This window comes from Hippocampus comes, unplaced genomic scaffold (genome assembly GCF_001891065.2).
Source record: "Hippocampus comes isolate QL1 unplaced genomic scaffold, H_comes_QL1_v1.1 scaffold217, whole genome shotgun sequence".
In the NCBI taxonomy this organism is placed as follows: Eukaryota; Metazoa; Chordata; class Actinopteri; order Syngnathiformes; family Syngnathidae; genus Hippocampus; species Hippocampus comes.
In genome coordinates this window covers 123167-142271 of record NW_017805334.1, presented here as the reverse complement: position 1 = coordinate 142271, position 19105 = coordinate 123167, and the positions used below count along the sequence as shown (strand labels likewise).

Here is a 19105-nt window from a genome sequence, read left to right as displayed (position 1 = left end):
GGGGGGCTTTTGCGCCGCGGAGGGCCGGTGCGCACACACACATACTCGGGACCTTTGTCATTCTAATGTCGGCAGGGCCGGCCTCAGAAAAGGGAATGCGAAAGAGCGAGAAAGACTTTGCCCTCCCAAAAGCCTCTACCTCCAACTCCATCACTGCTTTTGTCAGAGGGGGAACGAGAGGCTCGGGGACAGGACGGATCCGCCCAGTCGCGACCTTGGCCCGCTCGACCCATCCATCAGAGGGATGTGTGAGCCAGAAAAAGAGAGACAGTCTTGAGTTGTTAGAAAACGTTTCACAATCAAGCTGGTGATACCCCCCCCCCCCCCACACAACAACTGTTGCAGTTTCTGCTGGAATGTGTTTAATTGGACTGAAATGAGACACATACACACACAAATACAAACATGCGCATGACGTCGCCGCGCATCTGCCCGCCTTTGGAAGCTTTCAGTCAGCCTGTATGTGGTCGAGCAGTAAAACGGCTTTCATCATTTTGCAATGTAACCGTGCCCCAGCGAGGAGACCCCGGCGCGATCAAAAGCTCTCAAGAACTGCCTTCATGTTCATGCTGGCACCACTGGGGGTGTCGTTTATTTACGCGTCGAAGTCCAGTAAACCCCGCTCGCGTGCTTTTCAGACATTTCGCAAACAAATCGCAACCAGAATTTAAAAAATATATACTTCACATATTGTGGTGTCTGCAGACATGCCTGTGCCTTTAAGAGGCGGGGCCTGGTGGGGTGTGTGTGAGATACCTGTTTGTGAGCGTCCGGGCGTGAGCTGTAGCTGACAGCAGCTCTGGGTGTGTCGTCTGAAAAGTGCGTCGAACAAAAAAGCGGAGACTGTGGCTGTCCTTTCCCACATGCGTGGGAATTACAGTGAATCCTGTAACCCCCCCCCCCCAAAAAAAAAACGCAATGCAGTGGGATACCACCGATATAAACAGCAGACAGTTCAACATGAGGAGAGCTATTGTCACACTTTCTGTCAATCATTACGAGCACCTCTGTGGGAGGAAAAGCAAGAAGCACGGTGGGATGGAGAAGTATTAGCCCAAGGGCGGGTAATTTGATGCCACACCGCCGAGACCCCCGAGGTCAAAGATTGTGTGGGGTGAAAAGGCAAAAAGAGCTCAACTCAGTCCCTCACGTCACCTTTAATCTTTCACGCCGTCTTGCTTCCACGCTTTCATCGGCCGGTTTCCTTCAACGTGACACCCCCTTATTTGATTTCTGTGCGTCTTCAGGTGTTTATCTTGGCCATGATGACGGTGGAGCTTTTCGGCATCATGGGTTTGATCGGCATCAAGCTGAGCGCCATCCCCGTGGTCATCCTCATCGCCTCGGTGGGCATCGGAGTGGAATTCACTGTTCACATTGCGCTGGTGAGTCCACGTCGGAAGAATTTTGCCGCACGGTGGTGAGCGCGTCTTCTGCCTCAATCCGCTAGTTGGCGTTCTGAGGCTGCGAGCGGTACCCCAGACCAATGTCAAAATAAAAGATACATACAGATTGTTAATTTCCCCAATTTTCAATCAAGGAAATTCCATCCAGTTCCCGTCCCTATTTGAAACCACCTCGCTTCACATATAGGATACCATCCTGTAGCTCTATACGCAACCACCTCCCCCCCAAAAAATAACAAATCTAGGAATTCCGACGAGTGCCAAGCCTCGCCACCACAAGCACGAGTTTTGTGCGATCGGCAAGATTTCCAATTCATTTCTCCTTTCCACCTTTTCCCACCCACACCCTTACCCCGCTTTTCTGCGGCAGGGCTTCCTGACAGCCATTGGCAGCAGAAACAAGCGCTCGGCCGTGGCTCTGGAGCATATGTTTGCCCCGGTGGTCGACGGCGCCATTTCCACCCTGCTGGGCGTTCTCATGCTGGCGGGCTCCGAGTTTGACTTCATTATGAGGTGAGAGGCGAGTGTGTGTGTGTGTGTGTGTGTGTGTGTGTGTGTGTGTGTGTGTGGCTCTGAGATGGCAATTGTGAAAGTACAAATAGCTGTGTCAAGAAAAGTGAAGTACCCATTCAGCTCCTAGCAAAAGTGACAAGTCGAGTACTTAACGACCCCGTAAAGCGAATTCGGAATTTTTTTTTCCAAAAATATTATACTAAACATGTTTGAAGATAATTGCCGAAAACATGTGCAAAGAGTTTGACGGCGTTTCAGTTTTCCTGATTTTTGGGAAGGCTGTGGCTAAAATGACACTCTGTGATGCACTTTGGCATCCCTCCACCGCCATAAAAGAACTTCATTGCTTTCATTCACATCAGAGCTTATCCAGCGCAATTGTGATTTACTCAGTTATGATGACGAGGCCAAAGCCTATTAACTGGTGAGCGAGCTAGTGGGGTATAGTCCAGCATTCCACACTTGTCGGAATCGGCAGGCATTCGAGAGAGATGCTCGATGAACTTGCATCCATTTTTCAGCGGAGCCTCATTTGGTAAACGTGGTGACTTTTTTTTTGCTTTCAGCATTCAAATTTGACGGGTTTGTTAAAACCACTATTCTGTGTGGTGTGATTTGAAAAAGATGCTCAAGCTTGCTTTGCTGATGCTTTGAAATTAACCCTTTCATGCACAAATATTGATAAACTATAACCTGATAAGCTGTCCACTGTAGTAACCGCTCTACCTGAAAGGATTAATCATGAAAAGATGTTGAAAAACGCAACAAGCTTCGGTAAGGAGCAAAAGTAAAAAGTCATCATAAAAATAAATACTTCAGTACGGGACATACCCGAACAATCTGTTACTGGACAAATACTTGGCGACTTCCCACCACTGGTGTGCATCTGCTACTGTGTGTGCGACACCATCCGTGTGTTTACCTTCAGAGAATGTTTCGTTTAGACGTCGGTGTGGTGTGGAGCCACAGTTGTCTTGCCTCGCCCCTCTGTCGGTAGGAGGCCTTGTGGTGTAGCATGCGGGTGGCAATGTTCTACCCTTATTTACGCACTCACACATACAGAGACACGGCAACAAACATGCACCTGGTTCTGTCACTCTGGACACACAGAATCACACAGACACACTCACACACACGCACACGCACGCACGCACGCACGCACGCACATGCATCCATCTCTCCGACCTCAAAACACACAACAAATGGGGAAAACATCAAGGGTGTGTTAGCAGCTGCTCGTAAACATGCATAGTGTTCTCCTACCCAATGGGTGGTGTCTCTCCTTCTCAGACACACACACACACACACACACACACACACACACACACACACACACACACACTCACGCATACGCATACACGGGAATCTGGAAAAATTCCGATCATCTGTTTGGTGCTCCCCACCTCCGTATTGGGTGCCATAGTAAAAAAAAAAAAAAGAGTGGGCTAAATTAGATTAGATTGTGCTTGGGCCACCAACAGACATGGATGTCCCGTGTTTGTGTGCGTGCACCCGTTTTCTACCAGTGTTTCATGGTCAGAGTGGGGAAAAAAGAAGGCAAATAGCTCAATGTTTTTCAGCTGAATGTGGTCTCCGGCTCAGAACCCAAAACCACAACCTTGAGCTCACAGACTGCAAGCGGGGCCTCCGTGACATAAAAAGCACAGTTTGTCTACAGAAAGGAAGGCAAGGGAGGAACGAGAGAGAAGAAAGGAGGAGATGTGCTCGGAGGTTGGCCTCCTTGCATCCAGATGGAGAGGAAAAGGTGTATACATGTACACTCTACCCCCACTTATCACGCTCCAGATGCATAGGGGAAAAATCCGCAATATTGAGAGAACATTTCTTACCGCTACCACGTTTTAAACATATTTAGACATGTTCAAATAACACACTTTTTAAATTAGTTCTCCGAAAAGGAGGCAAAGCTGTTTATTTGTCACTCACAGTTGACGTTCACTGTAAAATCGACACAAAACAAAATAGAATCAAGCATTGGAAATTGAAACAACCAAACTGTGTAATTCTGTCGAAGGAAAGCCTACTAGCTTCATGCTAACATATAATGGGAAACGCCATAGACAGGCTAAGGGAAATTAGCATAGGTATGATAGGAAACTTTCAAATACCTGCAACTACTCAACATACATATGAGCAGCAACACATACAAATGGAGCAGACAACAATACTTCCAGGGAGATATTCTTTCCACACGGTGAGAACAACGACTGTAACTGGAGCTCAGCTGGGGCCGTTTCTACCCCCTCGTTTCGGATTTGCTTGAATACTGTCCTAACTCATCTTTTAAAAAAAAAAAAAATGACAGAACACTATTGTTGTTTGCGTTTCTTTTCGAGAAGTGAGACAAATTGGTCCGGGTTTCTTTGTTGGAGGTCTTGTGGTTCGGCGGATGAGGCAGGGCTGGAGCTGACTAGCCAGAGGAGGATAAATAAGCTGCGGTAAACATCTCCTGGCCTTGTAATACACTGAGTAAACAGCACGCCTAATTCGGCACATTCAGTCCGTAGCCGGCGCGTGTATATACACACACACGCACACACACACACACACACACACACACACACACACACACACACACACACACACACACACACACACTTATCCCACATACATGTAAACACCCCCCTGCCCTCATTCTCACTCATGACTCCCCAGACCCAGACGGCAAATGGAAGAGATTAAAGTTTAGCTAAACAACAGAATTCCGAAGAGCGAGACGCCGTTGGAGGTCCCCGCTGACGTCGCTCTCGCGCTCGCTCACCTCGATCTCACCGTTCTGCATGTGCCTCCTTCGCCTACTCGTTTCCGAAGACATTTTTATGAGGAGGCTTGATGGCACAGCACGTGTGACATGTGATGTCGGCTTGGCTTTGAATAAGCATCGCCGCAAAGAGAAGCTGCAGGAAAATAGGCCAAAAATTCAGATGTAAGGATGTAAGACTCACTCCAATGGCATAGAAAATGGGTAGATGGATACATTTCACAAACTAGACTCTAAATTCCATCGGTGTAAATTTGTGTGTGAATGGTTGTTTGTATTGTAAGAGCCTTGTGATTGGCTGGCGGTACCTGCAACTCCAGTAAGGACAAACAAACTGGATGGAAATTTAATATGACCCTCAGAGAACAGGATGGTAAATATCAATAATGTTCCTAGCTTATTTCCACATTCTCTCTCTGTCTCGCTCGCTCTCTCTCTACTTTCTGCTAGTATTTAAGTGATCTCTCTAATTTTCTCTGGAGTTCTTTCTTGTGGCGTGCGCACCCCCGCCCTCCCTCCGCTAGCCCTGCTTCGACGCACGCAACACAAAAAAAAAAAATAGAAACGCACAACAGAGCGCGGACGGAAGTGTTCTTGTAGCATCAGCCACGGCGGCATCAAAGGGTGTTTTGAGAAGGAATCAGATTTGCCCCCCTCTCATCCTTTGCCTTTGATACACAAACACCGAGCAGGCTCCCCTTTGACTTCTTCCTCCTCCCTTCCTTGCCCTCATCGCACTGCAGAATACAGCTGACAATTTACTGCCTGGACCGATTTTTAAAATGTGAGAGACCCCACAAAGGACCAGGAAATCAAATGAGTCAGTGTTTGCGGTTCTGATCATGTGTGGTGTACTCCTGATGATCAACACACCACACACTCAGCTCACCTCCACCAACAAACCGCAAGGCTCCTGCCTAGAACCAGCTGTCTGGTGTTGTAATAACACTGACCTGCGAGGGGCAGCATTGTGCCACAGTGTAGAAGAAGAGTACGAGAATGGACAAGGCTAGGCTAATTGTTAGCTTATTTGGTAACTAGCGCTATGTACCGTTGTGGTTGCACACGCTAGTCTTTGTCGAGATTGAGTAATCCCGAATATCGGTGCGTGTATATCCTGCTTTAATGTCCCTCACCTCTTGCCCTCCTCAGGTATTTCTTTGCCGTGCTGGCCATCCTGACCGTTCTGGGAATGCTTAACGGCTTGGTCCTGCTCCCGGTCCTCCTCTCCATGCTGGGCCCCCCTGCCGAGCAGCCCGTGCCCGACGACGGCAGCTGCCCGGCAGTGCCTTCGCCCGAGCCGCCTCTCCCTCCGCCTATGGGTCACCACGGTTACTTCGCGGACCACCACGACCCCCGCTGGGCTTTCTCCGAGACATCCGACTCGGAATATTACTCAGAGATGACGAGCACGTCGGGGATCGGTGAGGAGGATTACAAGTACTGCGACCGCAGCGCGTACAGTGTGCCGCCGGCGAGCTCGCACATTCTGCTGGAAGCCAGCAAGAATCCCAGCTTCCCGAAACTCACGGTACGCATGATGACACACGCATACCCTTGATCATTTGTTACTATCATTCCAACTTCGGTTATGCAAATTCAGGACATCTATGAAACTATATATGAAATTCCCCACATTTTCACACAAAGCTAGCCAACTCAGGAGCTATTTTTCATATTTGCTCCTTCTTTCACATCGAAACAGATTCAACCCATTCAAACTTCAAGTCTTACCTTTTACATTTGAAATATTCACTCACTTCCAATGCATTTCAGTTCAGCGTCAGCTCTTCAACTTTTAGATTTCGTTTTCAAGTTACCGTTAAGAAAACTAGAAAATGCTCCTTGTGACACCGCTATGCTCAACAAATTCCTTGTGCGACGTTCTGAACCTTGAAATTTGATCATGGTACCATTGTTAAGGTGGCTGAAAAATATTTAGAAAATCTTTCGTTAAAAGTTGTATTTTCTGTGGTAGGTGGTGAGGCCGCCGAGGGAAACCGGAGCACGGATAGAACCGTCAAATGACTCGTCCCATAATGCTCAGTCGCCATTGAGCTCGCAGGTGACATGCTGGGATGGACCCAAGAGGGACCAGCAGCAGCAGCAGCAGCAGCAGCCAAGACCACAAAACTTACCTGGAGACAAAGCTCACCAGCCTTGGCGGACTTACCAGAGTGGCCCCAGGCTACAGAGCGGTCGAGGGCCTCAGCCAAACAGGACTAAAGGGCCAGCCAACTATGGCAATTCCGTAGCCGGTGGGCCCGTCACCATGGTGACGGCCACGGCCTCCGTGACGGTGGCCGTGCATCCGACCCTGCCGGGAGCGGCGTATCAGGGCTACATGCACGAAGGCTTCGACACGGACACTGAATCGGACTGCTTTGAGGCCACTAAGAGGACTAAGTTTTACTCGTGCAAGAGAGACTCTTTAGAGATGCAGGATGCGGAATGTCCACAGGATCAGATGACGCAACAGACCAGACAAGGTGAGATTATTATTATTTATTTATTTATTTATTTTTGAGCCGTGGCACATATTTTACGCTACAGAAAAATCTCGCAAAACATCACTGAAGGAAAACATTACCAAAACTGACTGCGCGGATTATTTATGTACCTTTTGCCATCTAGTGGTAGAACATTTCATTGTTCTGCCTGTCAATATACGTCACCGGCATAGATAGTGAGCAAAGACCTTTCCGCAAATGTAATTAACTCTTCTCTCATGTTTTTCAGGCGGGTCCTGAATCCAGGCGACCAGAGTGTCAGACTCCTCCGCACACCCGTCCTCTGGAAATTGTACATAGACGCCACATAGGATTTATTTGAAGGACATTATGTAAATCTATGAGTATATATTTTAATACAAGAAAAGAGGGAAGCTATTTAAAAGAGCACTGTATAACTTTGGGTATACTCGTGTAAAAGTTGTTTGTTTTTTTTGTTTTTTTTTGTTTTGTTTTTTTGCAGGGGGGTTTTGTTTTATTTTCTGGGCTCCCTGCATAGTGTATAAAATGAGAAGAATAATGTGCTATATGTACAAAGTGTCCACACAGAGTGAGATCCTATTAAGATATTAGGTTATTGAACATACATGGTCAGTGTTTTATTTGTATTTGTATTATTACCGTATGATTTTTTTTTTTTTTTGCTGCTACACAAAGTCATTTTAAGTGATTTGCCTTAAAAAAAAATGCAGTATCCCCTCTTCCTCCCCCTTCATGCCACACACACACATACACGCACACACGCACGTATACACAATAGATTGTACTGTGAGATCTAACAGATTTCTTAACAATGTGCCTTCATCGTTATTGTCAATGCAGCATTCAGAGTTCAGTATTAAGTCCTTTGCAGTTTTGTCTACTTGAAGGTTTTGTTATTTGTGGCTGCACCTCACATTTAACACAATGGGAACTATAAGGGAGTCTTTTAAATAATTTGTTACCCCAATGGAGTTACTTATAAGCTATTATTCATATTTGACAGCCGCTCTGTTTTTTATTTTTTTTTTATTTTGTTGTTGTTATTGTTGTTGTTTTTCCACTTTATTTCCTCCGCAGTTCATACATTACAGAAATGGTCTCGTCACTGCCAGTGCCATTTGCAGGGAAGATCTTTTTTGTGTCTTTCAAGTGGCAGCTTTGGTTCATTTACGTTACAATTTTTTTTTTTTTTTTTAAACAAGAAAAGAAAAAGAAAGTGTTGAGTAGCTACTGTGCAGTTGTGGGAAAAAAATGTCACCCTACATAACCACCTTTGGTTGGAGAAGTTTAGAGGGAGGTTGAGGGGAAGCTCGTGCATTGTTTATAGTTAAAAAAAAAAAAAATTAATGTCATGCCATATAAATTATTTATATTAAGATTTTATTTTTTTAGTTTGTACAGATGTTAGTATTTAGATTGAAGTTCTATTTTTAAAGAGTAAATATATATTATATATAAATATATCTATTTGTTGCTGAGTTTGATTTTTTTTTTCGTGTGTATTTAGGAAAGAGGGGGCTCATGATTATTGTTGTTGATGTTGTTGTTGTGTTGGGGCAGTCGTTGAGCAGCATGAAGGTGTCACTTTGACACCTTGTTTCTTCCTTCATGGCCCCTTCTTTGTCATTGTCCATGTCTAAAACACTGTGACTTCTGGAAACTATGCTCAAGAAAACCCCCTTGTGTGACCGCTATGTTCTCTCATCTGCTCTAGAAAATTAACTAACAAAAAAAATAAATTCAATTAAAAATGCATTTGTGTCATGGCTGTCTTGTGTTTGATTTTGTTTCAGCTCCAGCTGGGGGTGAAGGGCGTTTCCCTCCGCCCCTGCCCACCTGTTTCCTGTCATAATTAAGCCTTGCTGTCATTCTTTGTCGTATTATTGATCTTGTTTGCTGCTTATGCTCAAGTGTGGTTTTCCAGACCTCTCGTCGTTTTTGCTCTCTAGTTCCTTGTTTGTAAGTATTGATATTATTTTTGTCTGGGCTCTTGCTTTGTTTCGTGTAGTTGGACTCTTGCTCGTTACGTTTATATTCTCGCCGTAACGATTACCTTGACTTTCGCTAGCTCCTTTTTGTTCGATCTTCATGACCAGCGTTTTCTGTTTGGACTTTGCCGGTTTTGCATTTTAATAAAAAAGAAAAGTAGGTCACCTTTTAAGGTGATGCATGATGTGTATCACAGGAGGTTGTTAGCGGTCTCTCCTATTGCAGCTAGAGATCACAGTTGTTGAGATATATCTATATTTCGTTTATTCTCATTTCAAGTTTGTTGAGCTGAAATTCACCGATATCGTCAAAAAAATGGGGATCTGGAGCGCGCGGGATTGGCTGCTTGAAAACCGTATCTTCGGTTCAGAAAAAATGTCAGTTCATATTAGACTGGAAAAAACAATTTGACTCACTTACAAAAGCCAGTGAAACAGTTTGTGTCAAGCGTTTAAATGTGCAAATTGCCTCACTTTTTGTTTGACAACCTTTCATTCTTGATGTTTATTCGCAATGTCTCACTTGAGACCCTCCGCAATGGGAACAAACAAACGCAATCAGCCTAAATTCGAACCATCCACAAACCTCTTCATTCTTTCCTTCCTCACACATAAATATACAAGCATGTGCTCGAGCGCGCGCATACACACACACACACACACACACACACACACGGGGCCCACCTGTGTAGATGAAAGGTTGAGACTGTAAATTCCTGTCCTCCTCATACAACAGCAGCACATTTGTCTGCATCTGATAGCGTCCTCGTCATCATCCGACGCTTGAAGGAAACCTCAAACACGACACATTATTGAAGCGAGCAAACTTTTGATATTGGTACAAGGATTTGGTTCCGCCCCAGCTAGTCCCAATATGTCTGCCTTGAGGTGCCAGTCTTGTTTTTCAAACTGTGAAAACACATCAAGACATTTATGCCTTTCTTTGAGTTTTTTTCTTTGTTTCTGTTGCTGTCACGTTGTTTTGGGTTTGCCATTGGTTTTTGTTTTGTTACTTTTGGTTTCTTGTGTTTTTAATTTAGTTTTTTCAGTGTACCACATCAAGCTTTTTTTTTCATACATTTGGTTCAGTACAGCCTACTTCTCCTGCTTTTTGGGTTCACTACCATCATGCAACATGGCATCCCTCCCCTCCATCTTCTCTTTTTGTGCCCTCCTTGATTCCTTACATCCATCCTTGATCCCTTCCTTCCTTGCTTTTGTTCATAGAATTCTTGTTTCCTTCCTTACATCTTCCCATCTGTCATGCATCCTTTCTACCTTCCCTCTATTTTTTCTTCATCCTTACTTCCTTGCATTCCTTTGCTACACTAGATCAAATCTGTGCTTGCTTCCTTCATTGCATCATCCTTCTTTCCTTTCGTTCCTTGCTTGCATCTTTGCTTCCCTTTTTTTTCCCTTCCGTCTAGCCTTATTTCCTACCTTTCATACCATCATCCACCCTCACTTCATACCTTCTTTCCTTCCTAAAATACGTTAATCTAAAATGCATGTGCTTTTTCTTTTCTTTTGGCACACAATACATCATGTCACAACATAAAGCATGTGTGTGTGGGGGTGAGGCGGGGGGGGGGGGGATATTGCAGATAACACTGCTGACCTGACGTTGTGATGGTGAGGTGAACAAAAGAGCGAACTTGTGATCTGCTGATGTCGTGAGTGTGCGTGTGCGCACCGCTAAGTGGGTGGCCTGGATGGGCCGCCATTGTTGGCTGAATTCAATAGGGCTGATTAGTAAAGAAAAGTGTGTGGTTAGGAGTGTGTTGAAAAACATTGCAGCAGTGTTTGTGTGCGTGTATATTTTTGCACCGAGCAAGCAGCACGAAAGAAGAACAATGTAGGAATTAGAAGGAAAGCAGACTTGAGGGTGACATATCGGGTATTCTCATTTAACAGATTTCCCGTCGAGTATGAATGTATTCATTTCATAGATTAGAAAGTATGACTTCATTTTGGTTCAATTCTTTTGCCTGATGGCTAGCTCTTTGGTAAATCAAAACCAAAGTGTTGTGTGATGCTAATGTGGTAAAGAGCGACGTTAGCTTGCGACAACAGTCAAAAAGTCAGTACACATTCATTTTACTGATTAAAACATCTGTTTTGCCCGCCCCCACCACTCTTGTAGAAAAAAGCTGATTAATATTTAACTAATAATGACTTTGGTCATATTGATCTATAAATGGCTAATTCAAACTAAGATAAATTAGAGCATGGACAGTGCTAATATAGACCGTGCTAATGTTGATGATCTATGAATGTATTTATGGTCAGTAATTTAGTTGAAACAGAATTTTTTTCATTACATGACTTACAGTAAACACAGAATGATTTTCATACCAAATAAATTTAATTTAAAGCCATAAATCAATTACGATTGTAATCAGGCAAAAGCAGTGATTCCTAACTAGTGTGTCGTGAGAAATCATCAGGTGTGCCGAGAGGAAAAATGATCAAATCTCATTAGGTGGTCCAAAAATGATTTACTTGCAACAAATAATTGAGCTTTGTTCAACAATCTATGGCAGCAATGTATAGTGACAGACAAAGGAGTTAAATGTTATTCCACGAGAGGGCTTAGGGTGAATAATCAAACTATGTACTGTATTGACTTTTGGTGACATTTTTATTTGGTGACGTACCAGAATCGTTTCTCTAACACAAAATATGTTCAAAATATGCTTTTCTAATGTCAAATATTTTCTCTGCCATGGCAAACGTTTGTATGTGCTATGACTGTCAACATTGCGGGCTTTTCAGTCTTTCTTCATCACATTCCAGCTCAACTTTTCTGCTCTTTTTGATTTGACACCTTCTACCGCTCAATCATAAAATTCCCTTGTTTGTTTTTCCGCTCTTGTGATTGCACCCTTGCAAGCTCGTCTAATCATCAGAGGAAGGAGTGAAATCAATATATCCTGAAACCAACATAACAGATGTGTTTGTAATTGACATCTTACGCATACGTGTGTGTGCGCGCGCGTGTGGATATTCCTTGGCTGCAAGGAGAAGAAGAAGAAGGAGGAGGAGGAGGAATCCAGCAATCATGTAGACAGGCAGGAGGGCCGGTACAGAGTAAACATGTTTTAAATAAACAGGAAGCAGCGTAATGCCCTTTTAATTGATTCATTCTGTGCATGGCTGTTTACAGAAGAATCTAACTATGAGAGGGCCTCAGTGTTTTGAAGCGCTTTGTTTAGTTCAAACCATAACACTCAGAGGGCCAGACCTGACGCTGGATATATGAGAGAGAGAGAGAGAGAGAGAGAAAATTCAAGGACAAAATTTAAGATTAGATATCACTCACACTTCTGAAATACTCTCACGCACGCTACCAAAGCGCTCTCAGACACTACTGAAACACCTAGGCCATTTTCAATGTGCATTTAAGTCTGGTGTGTGACCTTTTAATTAGTGAGTGAGTGAAAAAAGATCAGTAGTTCGGGTGAGAGCATTTCAGTAGTGCATATGAGTGGGGGTGGGGGGGAATGAAGAGACTGAGATCTATTCAGTTGTTTGTGAGAGTATTTTAGTCATCTACCCAAAAGAAAAAAAAATCCAATTGTGACTGTGAAATAGTTTCAGTATTATATATAGAAGTGAAAAAAATGTGAGTCTTTTAGTTGCGTGTGTGTAAGTGGACAAAATGGCGGTGAAGTGTTCGTGAGTGTTTCAGTAGTGTTTGAGAGTGCTTTAGTAGTGTGTACTGTACAAGCATTTTATTAGTGGGTAGGAGCGAATTTCTGTGGTGTGTGTTTCGGTTGTGAAGGTGAGCCAAAATCTTCAGTGGTGTGTGAGAGCTTTTCAGAAGCCTGCAAAAAAAAAAAAAAAAAATCTGTATCGTGTGTGAGATTGTTTTAGTTTCGTGCTTGAGGGAGCAAAATAATGTCTGTAGTGTGTCAGAGCATTTCAATTTGTCCATGTGTGAGTGTTTCAGTCGTGTGTGTGAGAACATTTCAGTCATGTTTCGGTACTGGGAGAGCATTGAGTATATGAGTGATAAGAACAATTTACCAGTGGTTGAGAATGGGTGAGTAGTGAGTACCGGTATCGGTATCGAGGCATCATTTTAAGGTAACGGTTACTCATGGAGGCTGCCAATACCAGGCACCGAAACATAAGGCAAAAAAAAAAATAAATTATATCAGCAAATCCTCACCTGCGTGAGAAAAAAAAAATCTTCAGAATTTTTTGTCATTGTGTTAAATGAACTTTATATCAAAAGTACTAGAGGTATCAGTAATCAGTATCAGATTGAATACTACTAATATCAGCACATTCAATGTCATATTTTTGGAGGGCCTTAGGTATCGGTGGCTGGTATCGGCATCCTTCATAAACACATGACACCTTTAAGTACAGTAAATCCGTATCAGCGATGTATTGATACTCATCCATCTTGAGTGAGAGGTAATTCCGTATTATCGTATGTCCCTGACGGCCCGCAAAACACCACTGTGTGCCCTTAACAGTCCGTGGGTCTGTAAGTGTTACTAAAGTTTAAATTGCAGCTGCAGTGTAATAATATGGAGGGGGTCGATGAAGACAAAAAAGGAGAAGGGAAGGCGGGGGATGGTAATTAGACAAGTCAGAAACACACACACACGCACAGGCAGAGGGGAGTGTGTGTGTGGCGGTGGAGAGCAAAGCTAAACACATCCAAGTGGGCTAGTAAAAGCTAATGAAGGCTCTGTGCTAGGCTGGCACACACGCATTTCATGTGGTGAGGAGGAGGAGGAGGAGGAGGAAGAGAAAGAGGAGGTGGACTGGGCCACGGCAGGCAGCAATGACTGTAATTGACACCATGCGTCAGTGTGCGTTTTCGTGTGTCTCGACACTTCTTCACATGTGACACACACTCAAAAGGACACACTCACGCCATGTTTGTGTGTGTGTCTGTGTGTCACTGTGTGTGAGCGGTGGAGACATCTTTGATGACAAACCAAAAATGCCCTTTGACGCTCAGAGTGTGGCTTCTTTTGTTCCTCGTGCTCACTTGAACCAAAACACTTCTACGCTCTCTGGATGAGAAGTCGAAACTGTTAAGATGGAAGCAAGACGAGACTATGATCTGACTAACTGAAGCTGTTAATACAGTTTAATTTATGGCTTGTGTCTTGTAATTCAATATATTCGTATATCAAATCAATTTTCCCTATTGAACTATTAAATTTAATCCGCTCCAGCCTCACCAAAAAGCTCGTAAATGTTTGCTTGCAACACAAAGCCAAAACATTGACCCAGCGACAGCTCAGAACATGCCACACGCATAAATTGGGGCAAGTCAATGTGCTCTGCGATTGACCGGCGACCAGTTCAGGGTGTAGCCCGCCTCCTGCTCAAGGTCAGCTGAGATAGGCTCCAGTTCACCAGTGACTCCAATGAGAACAAGAAATGGACAGGTGAATGTTTTGTTTGATATCTTACAATATAGCCACGTTCTGTAAGCCATTATTGAGACGCTATTCGGATTTAATGAGTCTGGCATATGTTTCAGCACAACAAATTCAATCTCCGCTTGTTTATGATGTCATTTCTAACTTTTAAAAAGAACCGCAACAGTCATAAATATGGTCCCACCAAGTTTGTAAAATCCGTCAGTGTGTTTCCAAACGATTGCTGGCTTGGAGAGAAGGCGCTTTAGACAAGTGAATAATAAACAATCGAATATGAAACAATTTTTCATCACTTGAGTGAAACCTTGATATGGCTATATTCGATTTTTTTTTTTTTTTTAATTTTAGTCACATATGCCTCCCATCACTGTGGTGGTGGTGGGGGGGGGGGGCTATAAAACCTCACAATGTAGGAGGAGGTTGAGGTTGAGTGGCCACATGTTGCACCTATCACTATGCAGGCCAACAGATGTGCTGTGGTCACTAATAAAAAAAAGGAGGGAGTAAAAATGTTATCGCCATGCCTTTCAAGAATTAACTTAAAAAACACACACTGGCACATTTTAATGCTATATTTATTTTGCGGCTCCAGTTGGCGCTCACTTCAGAGTTCCTACAAAAGCTTGCCATAGCACACTATTTTAGCATATTTTATGTGTAGAATGTATTCAAATTACTCGATAATACTCCAAATAGTATGGGAACCAAAATATTACAAACAACAATATCATTCAATTTGATCTTTTGGGTATATTTATTTTATTGCTATGTAGTTAAAGCTGTGAGGAAGTCTAACATAATGTAAACAAAAGACTAACGAGCAGTTCTCCCGTCTTCCGTAGTAAAGTTATTTTATTAATGTCCTAAATAAATAGTTTGGATGTTAAATTGTTGCTGCCAGAGGAGAGCACACAGGACTTCCCTGTGGTGCCGTGCAGCTGCGTGTGCTACTCTTACCACATTTTCGCTGCGCAGACCTAATAAATAAACAAAATTAGACCTGAAGAAACAGGGTCATATTTGCCAGCTGGGCAAACTTACAGTAGGTGGCCACCGGCTTGCCAGGGAGTTTCGATGGCCGAGCTCAAAAGGTGAACAGGCTTCTTGTTGAAACTGATGTGTTTGAAGAGTAAGTTTAGTCTGTATGGCAGCTTTTCTCTAATGATGCTCTTGGAAGCAAAATGGGAGCGTTTCAGGGTCCGCCGCCAATACTAATGTCCTCTAATGAGAGAAGGTTCCAGGCGTGCGGCTGTATTTGCTCGGTTTGGCTGCTTGGACACACACTGAGTTCAGTCATGAATCAATAAATCAACAAAGAGCTTCCAATGATCCGCTTCAGTCTAAAAAAGGATACTTTAGGGAGTAGGCCTACCCTTCTGTTCAAATTCACTATATATATTTTTTTTCACTCAGGCAAGTTACTCACCTCTCTGTAGCATCACTTCCCCCTGCTGGTTGAGAAAAACAAATGTACTTTTTGAAAAATTTCAGATGCAGCCAAAGTAAACCTAAAACACTGTACTATGCATGCCAGGCCAATAGTTGGCAAAGTCGCTTTGTAAACAAACACTGTACACAGTCACTTGTGGACACCATTTTCTTTTTCATACCCTTCTTCGACACATATGTAATATGTGAACTGAATACTTTGGGAAGGAATAGGATATATTCCAGATACACGTGTGAAAATCCGGGATATAGATGGACAATTTAAAAAACGTTTTTGAATAGTTTTACCAATGAGAGTGTCTGGGAGTGAGCTATGGCCAACTGCAGAGTCTGCTCATATGTGAGGGATGAAATGGTGTGCAAACAAACCATGCTAAAGTATTACCATTTTAAAATATTGTTGTTGTATTTAGCACCTTAGAGAGTAAACTGTGAGTGAATGATCTTGAAAGAATTATTAATACTATGAAGTTTTAGATTAGAGCTATTGTTAGCTTAGTAGCATATTTGAAAGTAGCATTAAAAAGTAGCAATGTGCTTGCTAAATATTTCGGGGGGGTTTTGTTTTTTTTTGAGTCGGTAATCTGCAAAGGTTGAATCAAAGCAAATGGACTTTTCTTAATTGTTTAATTTGCTGTGTTTTGCGAAAACGTAAAGAAGAAAAATGTACATCTGCACTTGAATAAATGTTCCCATCCATTCATTATCTATGTCGCTTATTCTCACGAGGGTCAGTTCAGGTTGTCCCCCGCCTACTGCCCGAAGACAGCACGCGCCGCGACCCTTGTGAGGATAAGCGGATCAGAAAATGGGTGAATGGATGGATGGATATGAATTTAGCAGAAAAATCCATTCGTTTTTATCCATCTCAAAGAGCGGCCATTTTGCCACAATTCATATTCCACAAAAGCGATATTAATCAGAATGCTGTTTCGTCTAAATGCGGCACAGTAATATATTATTGCAAAGAACATTTTTGACTTGACTTCACCTTTTCAAAAAATGCGTACACTTTTTTTTAATTCAATTGGTCCCATTTGCATTTCTTTATAATTCACAAGTGAACAGTGCAAGTCAACTGTAATTGGCCTAAAATGGCCAAACTCAAATTTTCCTGAAGTGGGTAAATGTCTTTTTCAGGCCTTCTGTGCAGGCATCCAGCTTCCTGGGTGGTTTGTCAGTTTGTTGAGCTTACGAAATATATGCATGTGTGTTTATTTAGTCTGCAAAGCGGAACAGAGCCATGGCCTCGGCCAATTTTCTTTACATTGAGTGGGGAAAAAAAATGTGCTTTTTCACAGATGGAAAAAAGCAGTCAAACAGATTCAGGGCCAACAGATACAAGAGTTCCCCCCCCCCCCCCCTTCCATCACGTCAAACCCACCAGCCTTAACACTTCTGCTGCTTCTTTTCCAATCATCGCATTCCTTCCGCGGTATGATCATTAGCAAGATTACTTCTCAAATCTTGTCAGCACGAGTCGTACAGTAGGCTGGACGTCATTAGGTCGTCCGCTTGGAAATTCAAACCTGGAGACTTACAAGCGTTTATTCACCTTTGGGGGTTGAAGTGAAAACACATGCTGGATGGTTCAACTGACACTAATAGCATGCTTATTTGGCGGTCGGGTGATGTCCCACCTGATCGTCACGGCAACACACGTGGCTAATACGCAGACGCTAATGAGGCTACAAGTCGGGTGCAGACTGAGAGATTCAATGAGGTTGATCAGATTTAAGGGCGGGTCCTTTCGTATGAGACAGCATCCGAAAGCGATCACAACCACTACTTAAATGTTCTCTCACATGAGCAACTGAAACACTCTCACACATCATTGAAATGCTCAAACACCACAACTGAAATTTACTTCACTCATATCCTGAACGCCCTCTCACACACACACTATAGAAACATTCACATCTACCCTAGTGAATCATTGTCATACACACAAGTTAAACGCACCCACATATGTGAATGATTTTTTTTTTTTTTTCACTCACGTGTGCCACTGTGATGCTCACACACATGCTCACTACTGAAATGTCAAAACGTATACAATTCTTTGTTGGATAGCTTTCATAAGTGAATGTCAGATGTTAAACACCACACATATCGCCACTCTGAGCATATCTCCACAGGCGGTAATCATGCCGGGCAACTTTGCCGCCCACCCACCCCCCATTCCATGTTAGTGCCATCCATGCAGAACCGCAGCTCAGGGAAAAACTGCATTTTTTTTTAAATGTAGTGTAAAAGGAACTCTCAATTGCTGTCGGCTTAATTAAGGTAATCTCTGCTGAGATCAAGGATCTAAATGATTGCTTCCTTCCAGGAAATCCGGGTATCTGTTAACTTTGGCACATGTGTGCCAGATGCATTCCCAACTCTCCAGCCCTCGCCCACTTTTCTGAGCTTTCAGACCCATCTGTTTATCCATGTTCTATACTGCTTATCCAATTCAAGGTCACAGGTGAGCTGGAGCCTCGCCCAGATGACTTGAAAAATGTAGTACAGCAATTGTTTTCAGTAAATATTAACATTCTTAACTGCCATAAAAGTATAGTATAGAAATATGAAGAGAGGTTCAGTTCATCAATCCATCCATCAATCGCAGGGCACACATAGACGAACAACCACTCGCACTCAAACTCACACCTAGGGACAATTTTGAGTGTTCCATTAATATGGGAGGAAACTGGAGTACCCAGATAAGAGTGGAACATGCAAACTCCACACAGGAAAGCCGGAGCTGGAATCGAACCCTGCACTTCTGCACTGTGAGGCTGACGTGCTAACCAGTTAACCGCCGTGCCACCCGAGTTTAGATCATAGAACAAATAAAACAACCACAAAGTAAAACTGCACTTTTTAGGAATACAACCTCTCACGCTTTTTATTAGAACTCAGGCTTACTCCTGTTTTGTAACCTTCACTATGATGGCGGCACTTTAAAAAAAAAAAATTGGTGCAAAAACTATTTCAAAAACCTTTTAATTACACGCACGGCCACTAGGGGAGTGTGAGCGGCTGTGAGCTAGTGGATGAAAGTGGAAAAAGGGGGGAG

The 19105-nt window shown here is 43.3% G+C and overlaps 1 protein-coding gene across 1 annotated transcript in view; it reads left to right on the top strand.

Moving 5' to 3' along the window:
- ptch2 (patched 2) overlaps positions 1 to 8957 on the top strand; it is a 33735-nt gene extending 24778 nt beyond the window's left edge. Inside the window, exons 19-23 of the mRNA XM_019871675.1 lie at positions 1248 to 1385; positions 1777 to 1919; positions 5854 to 6232; positions 6680 to 7190; positions 7441 to 8957. Of these exons, the coding sequence (XP_019727234.1) occupies positions 1248 to 1385; positions 1777 to 1919; positions 5854 to 6232; positions 6680 to 7190; positions 7441 to 7451 (1182 nt within the window). The 3' untranslated portion in view covers positions 7452 to 8957. The remainder of the gene's footprint in view (positions 1 to 1247; positions 1386 to 1776; positions 1920 to 5853; positions 6233 to 6679; positions 7191 to 7440) is intronic.
- The last annotated feature ends 10148 nt before the right edge of the window (positions 8958 to 19105 follow it).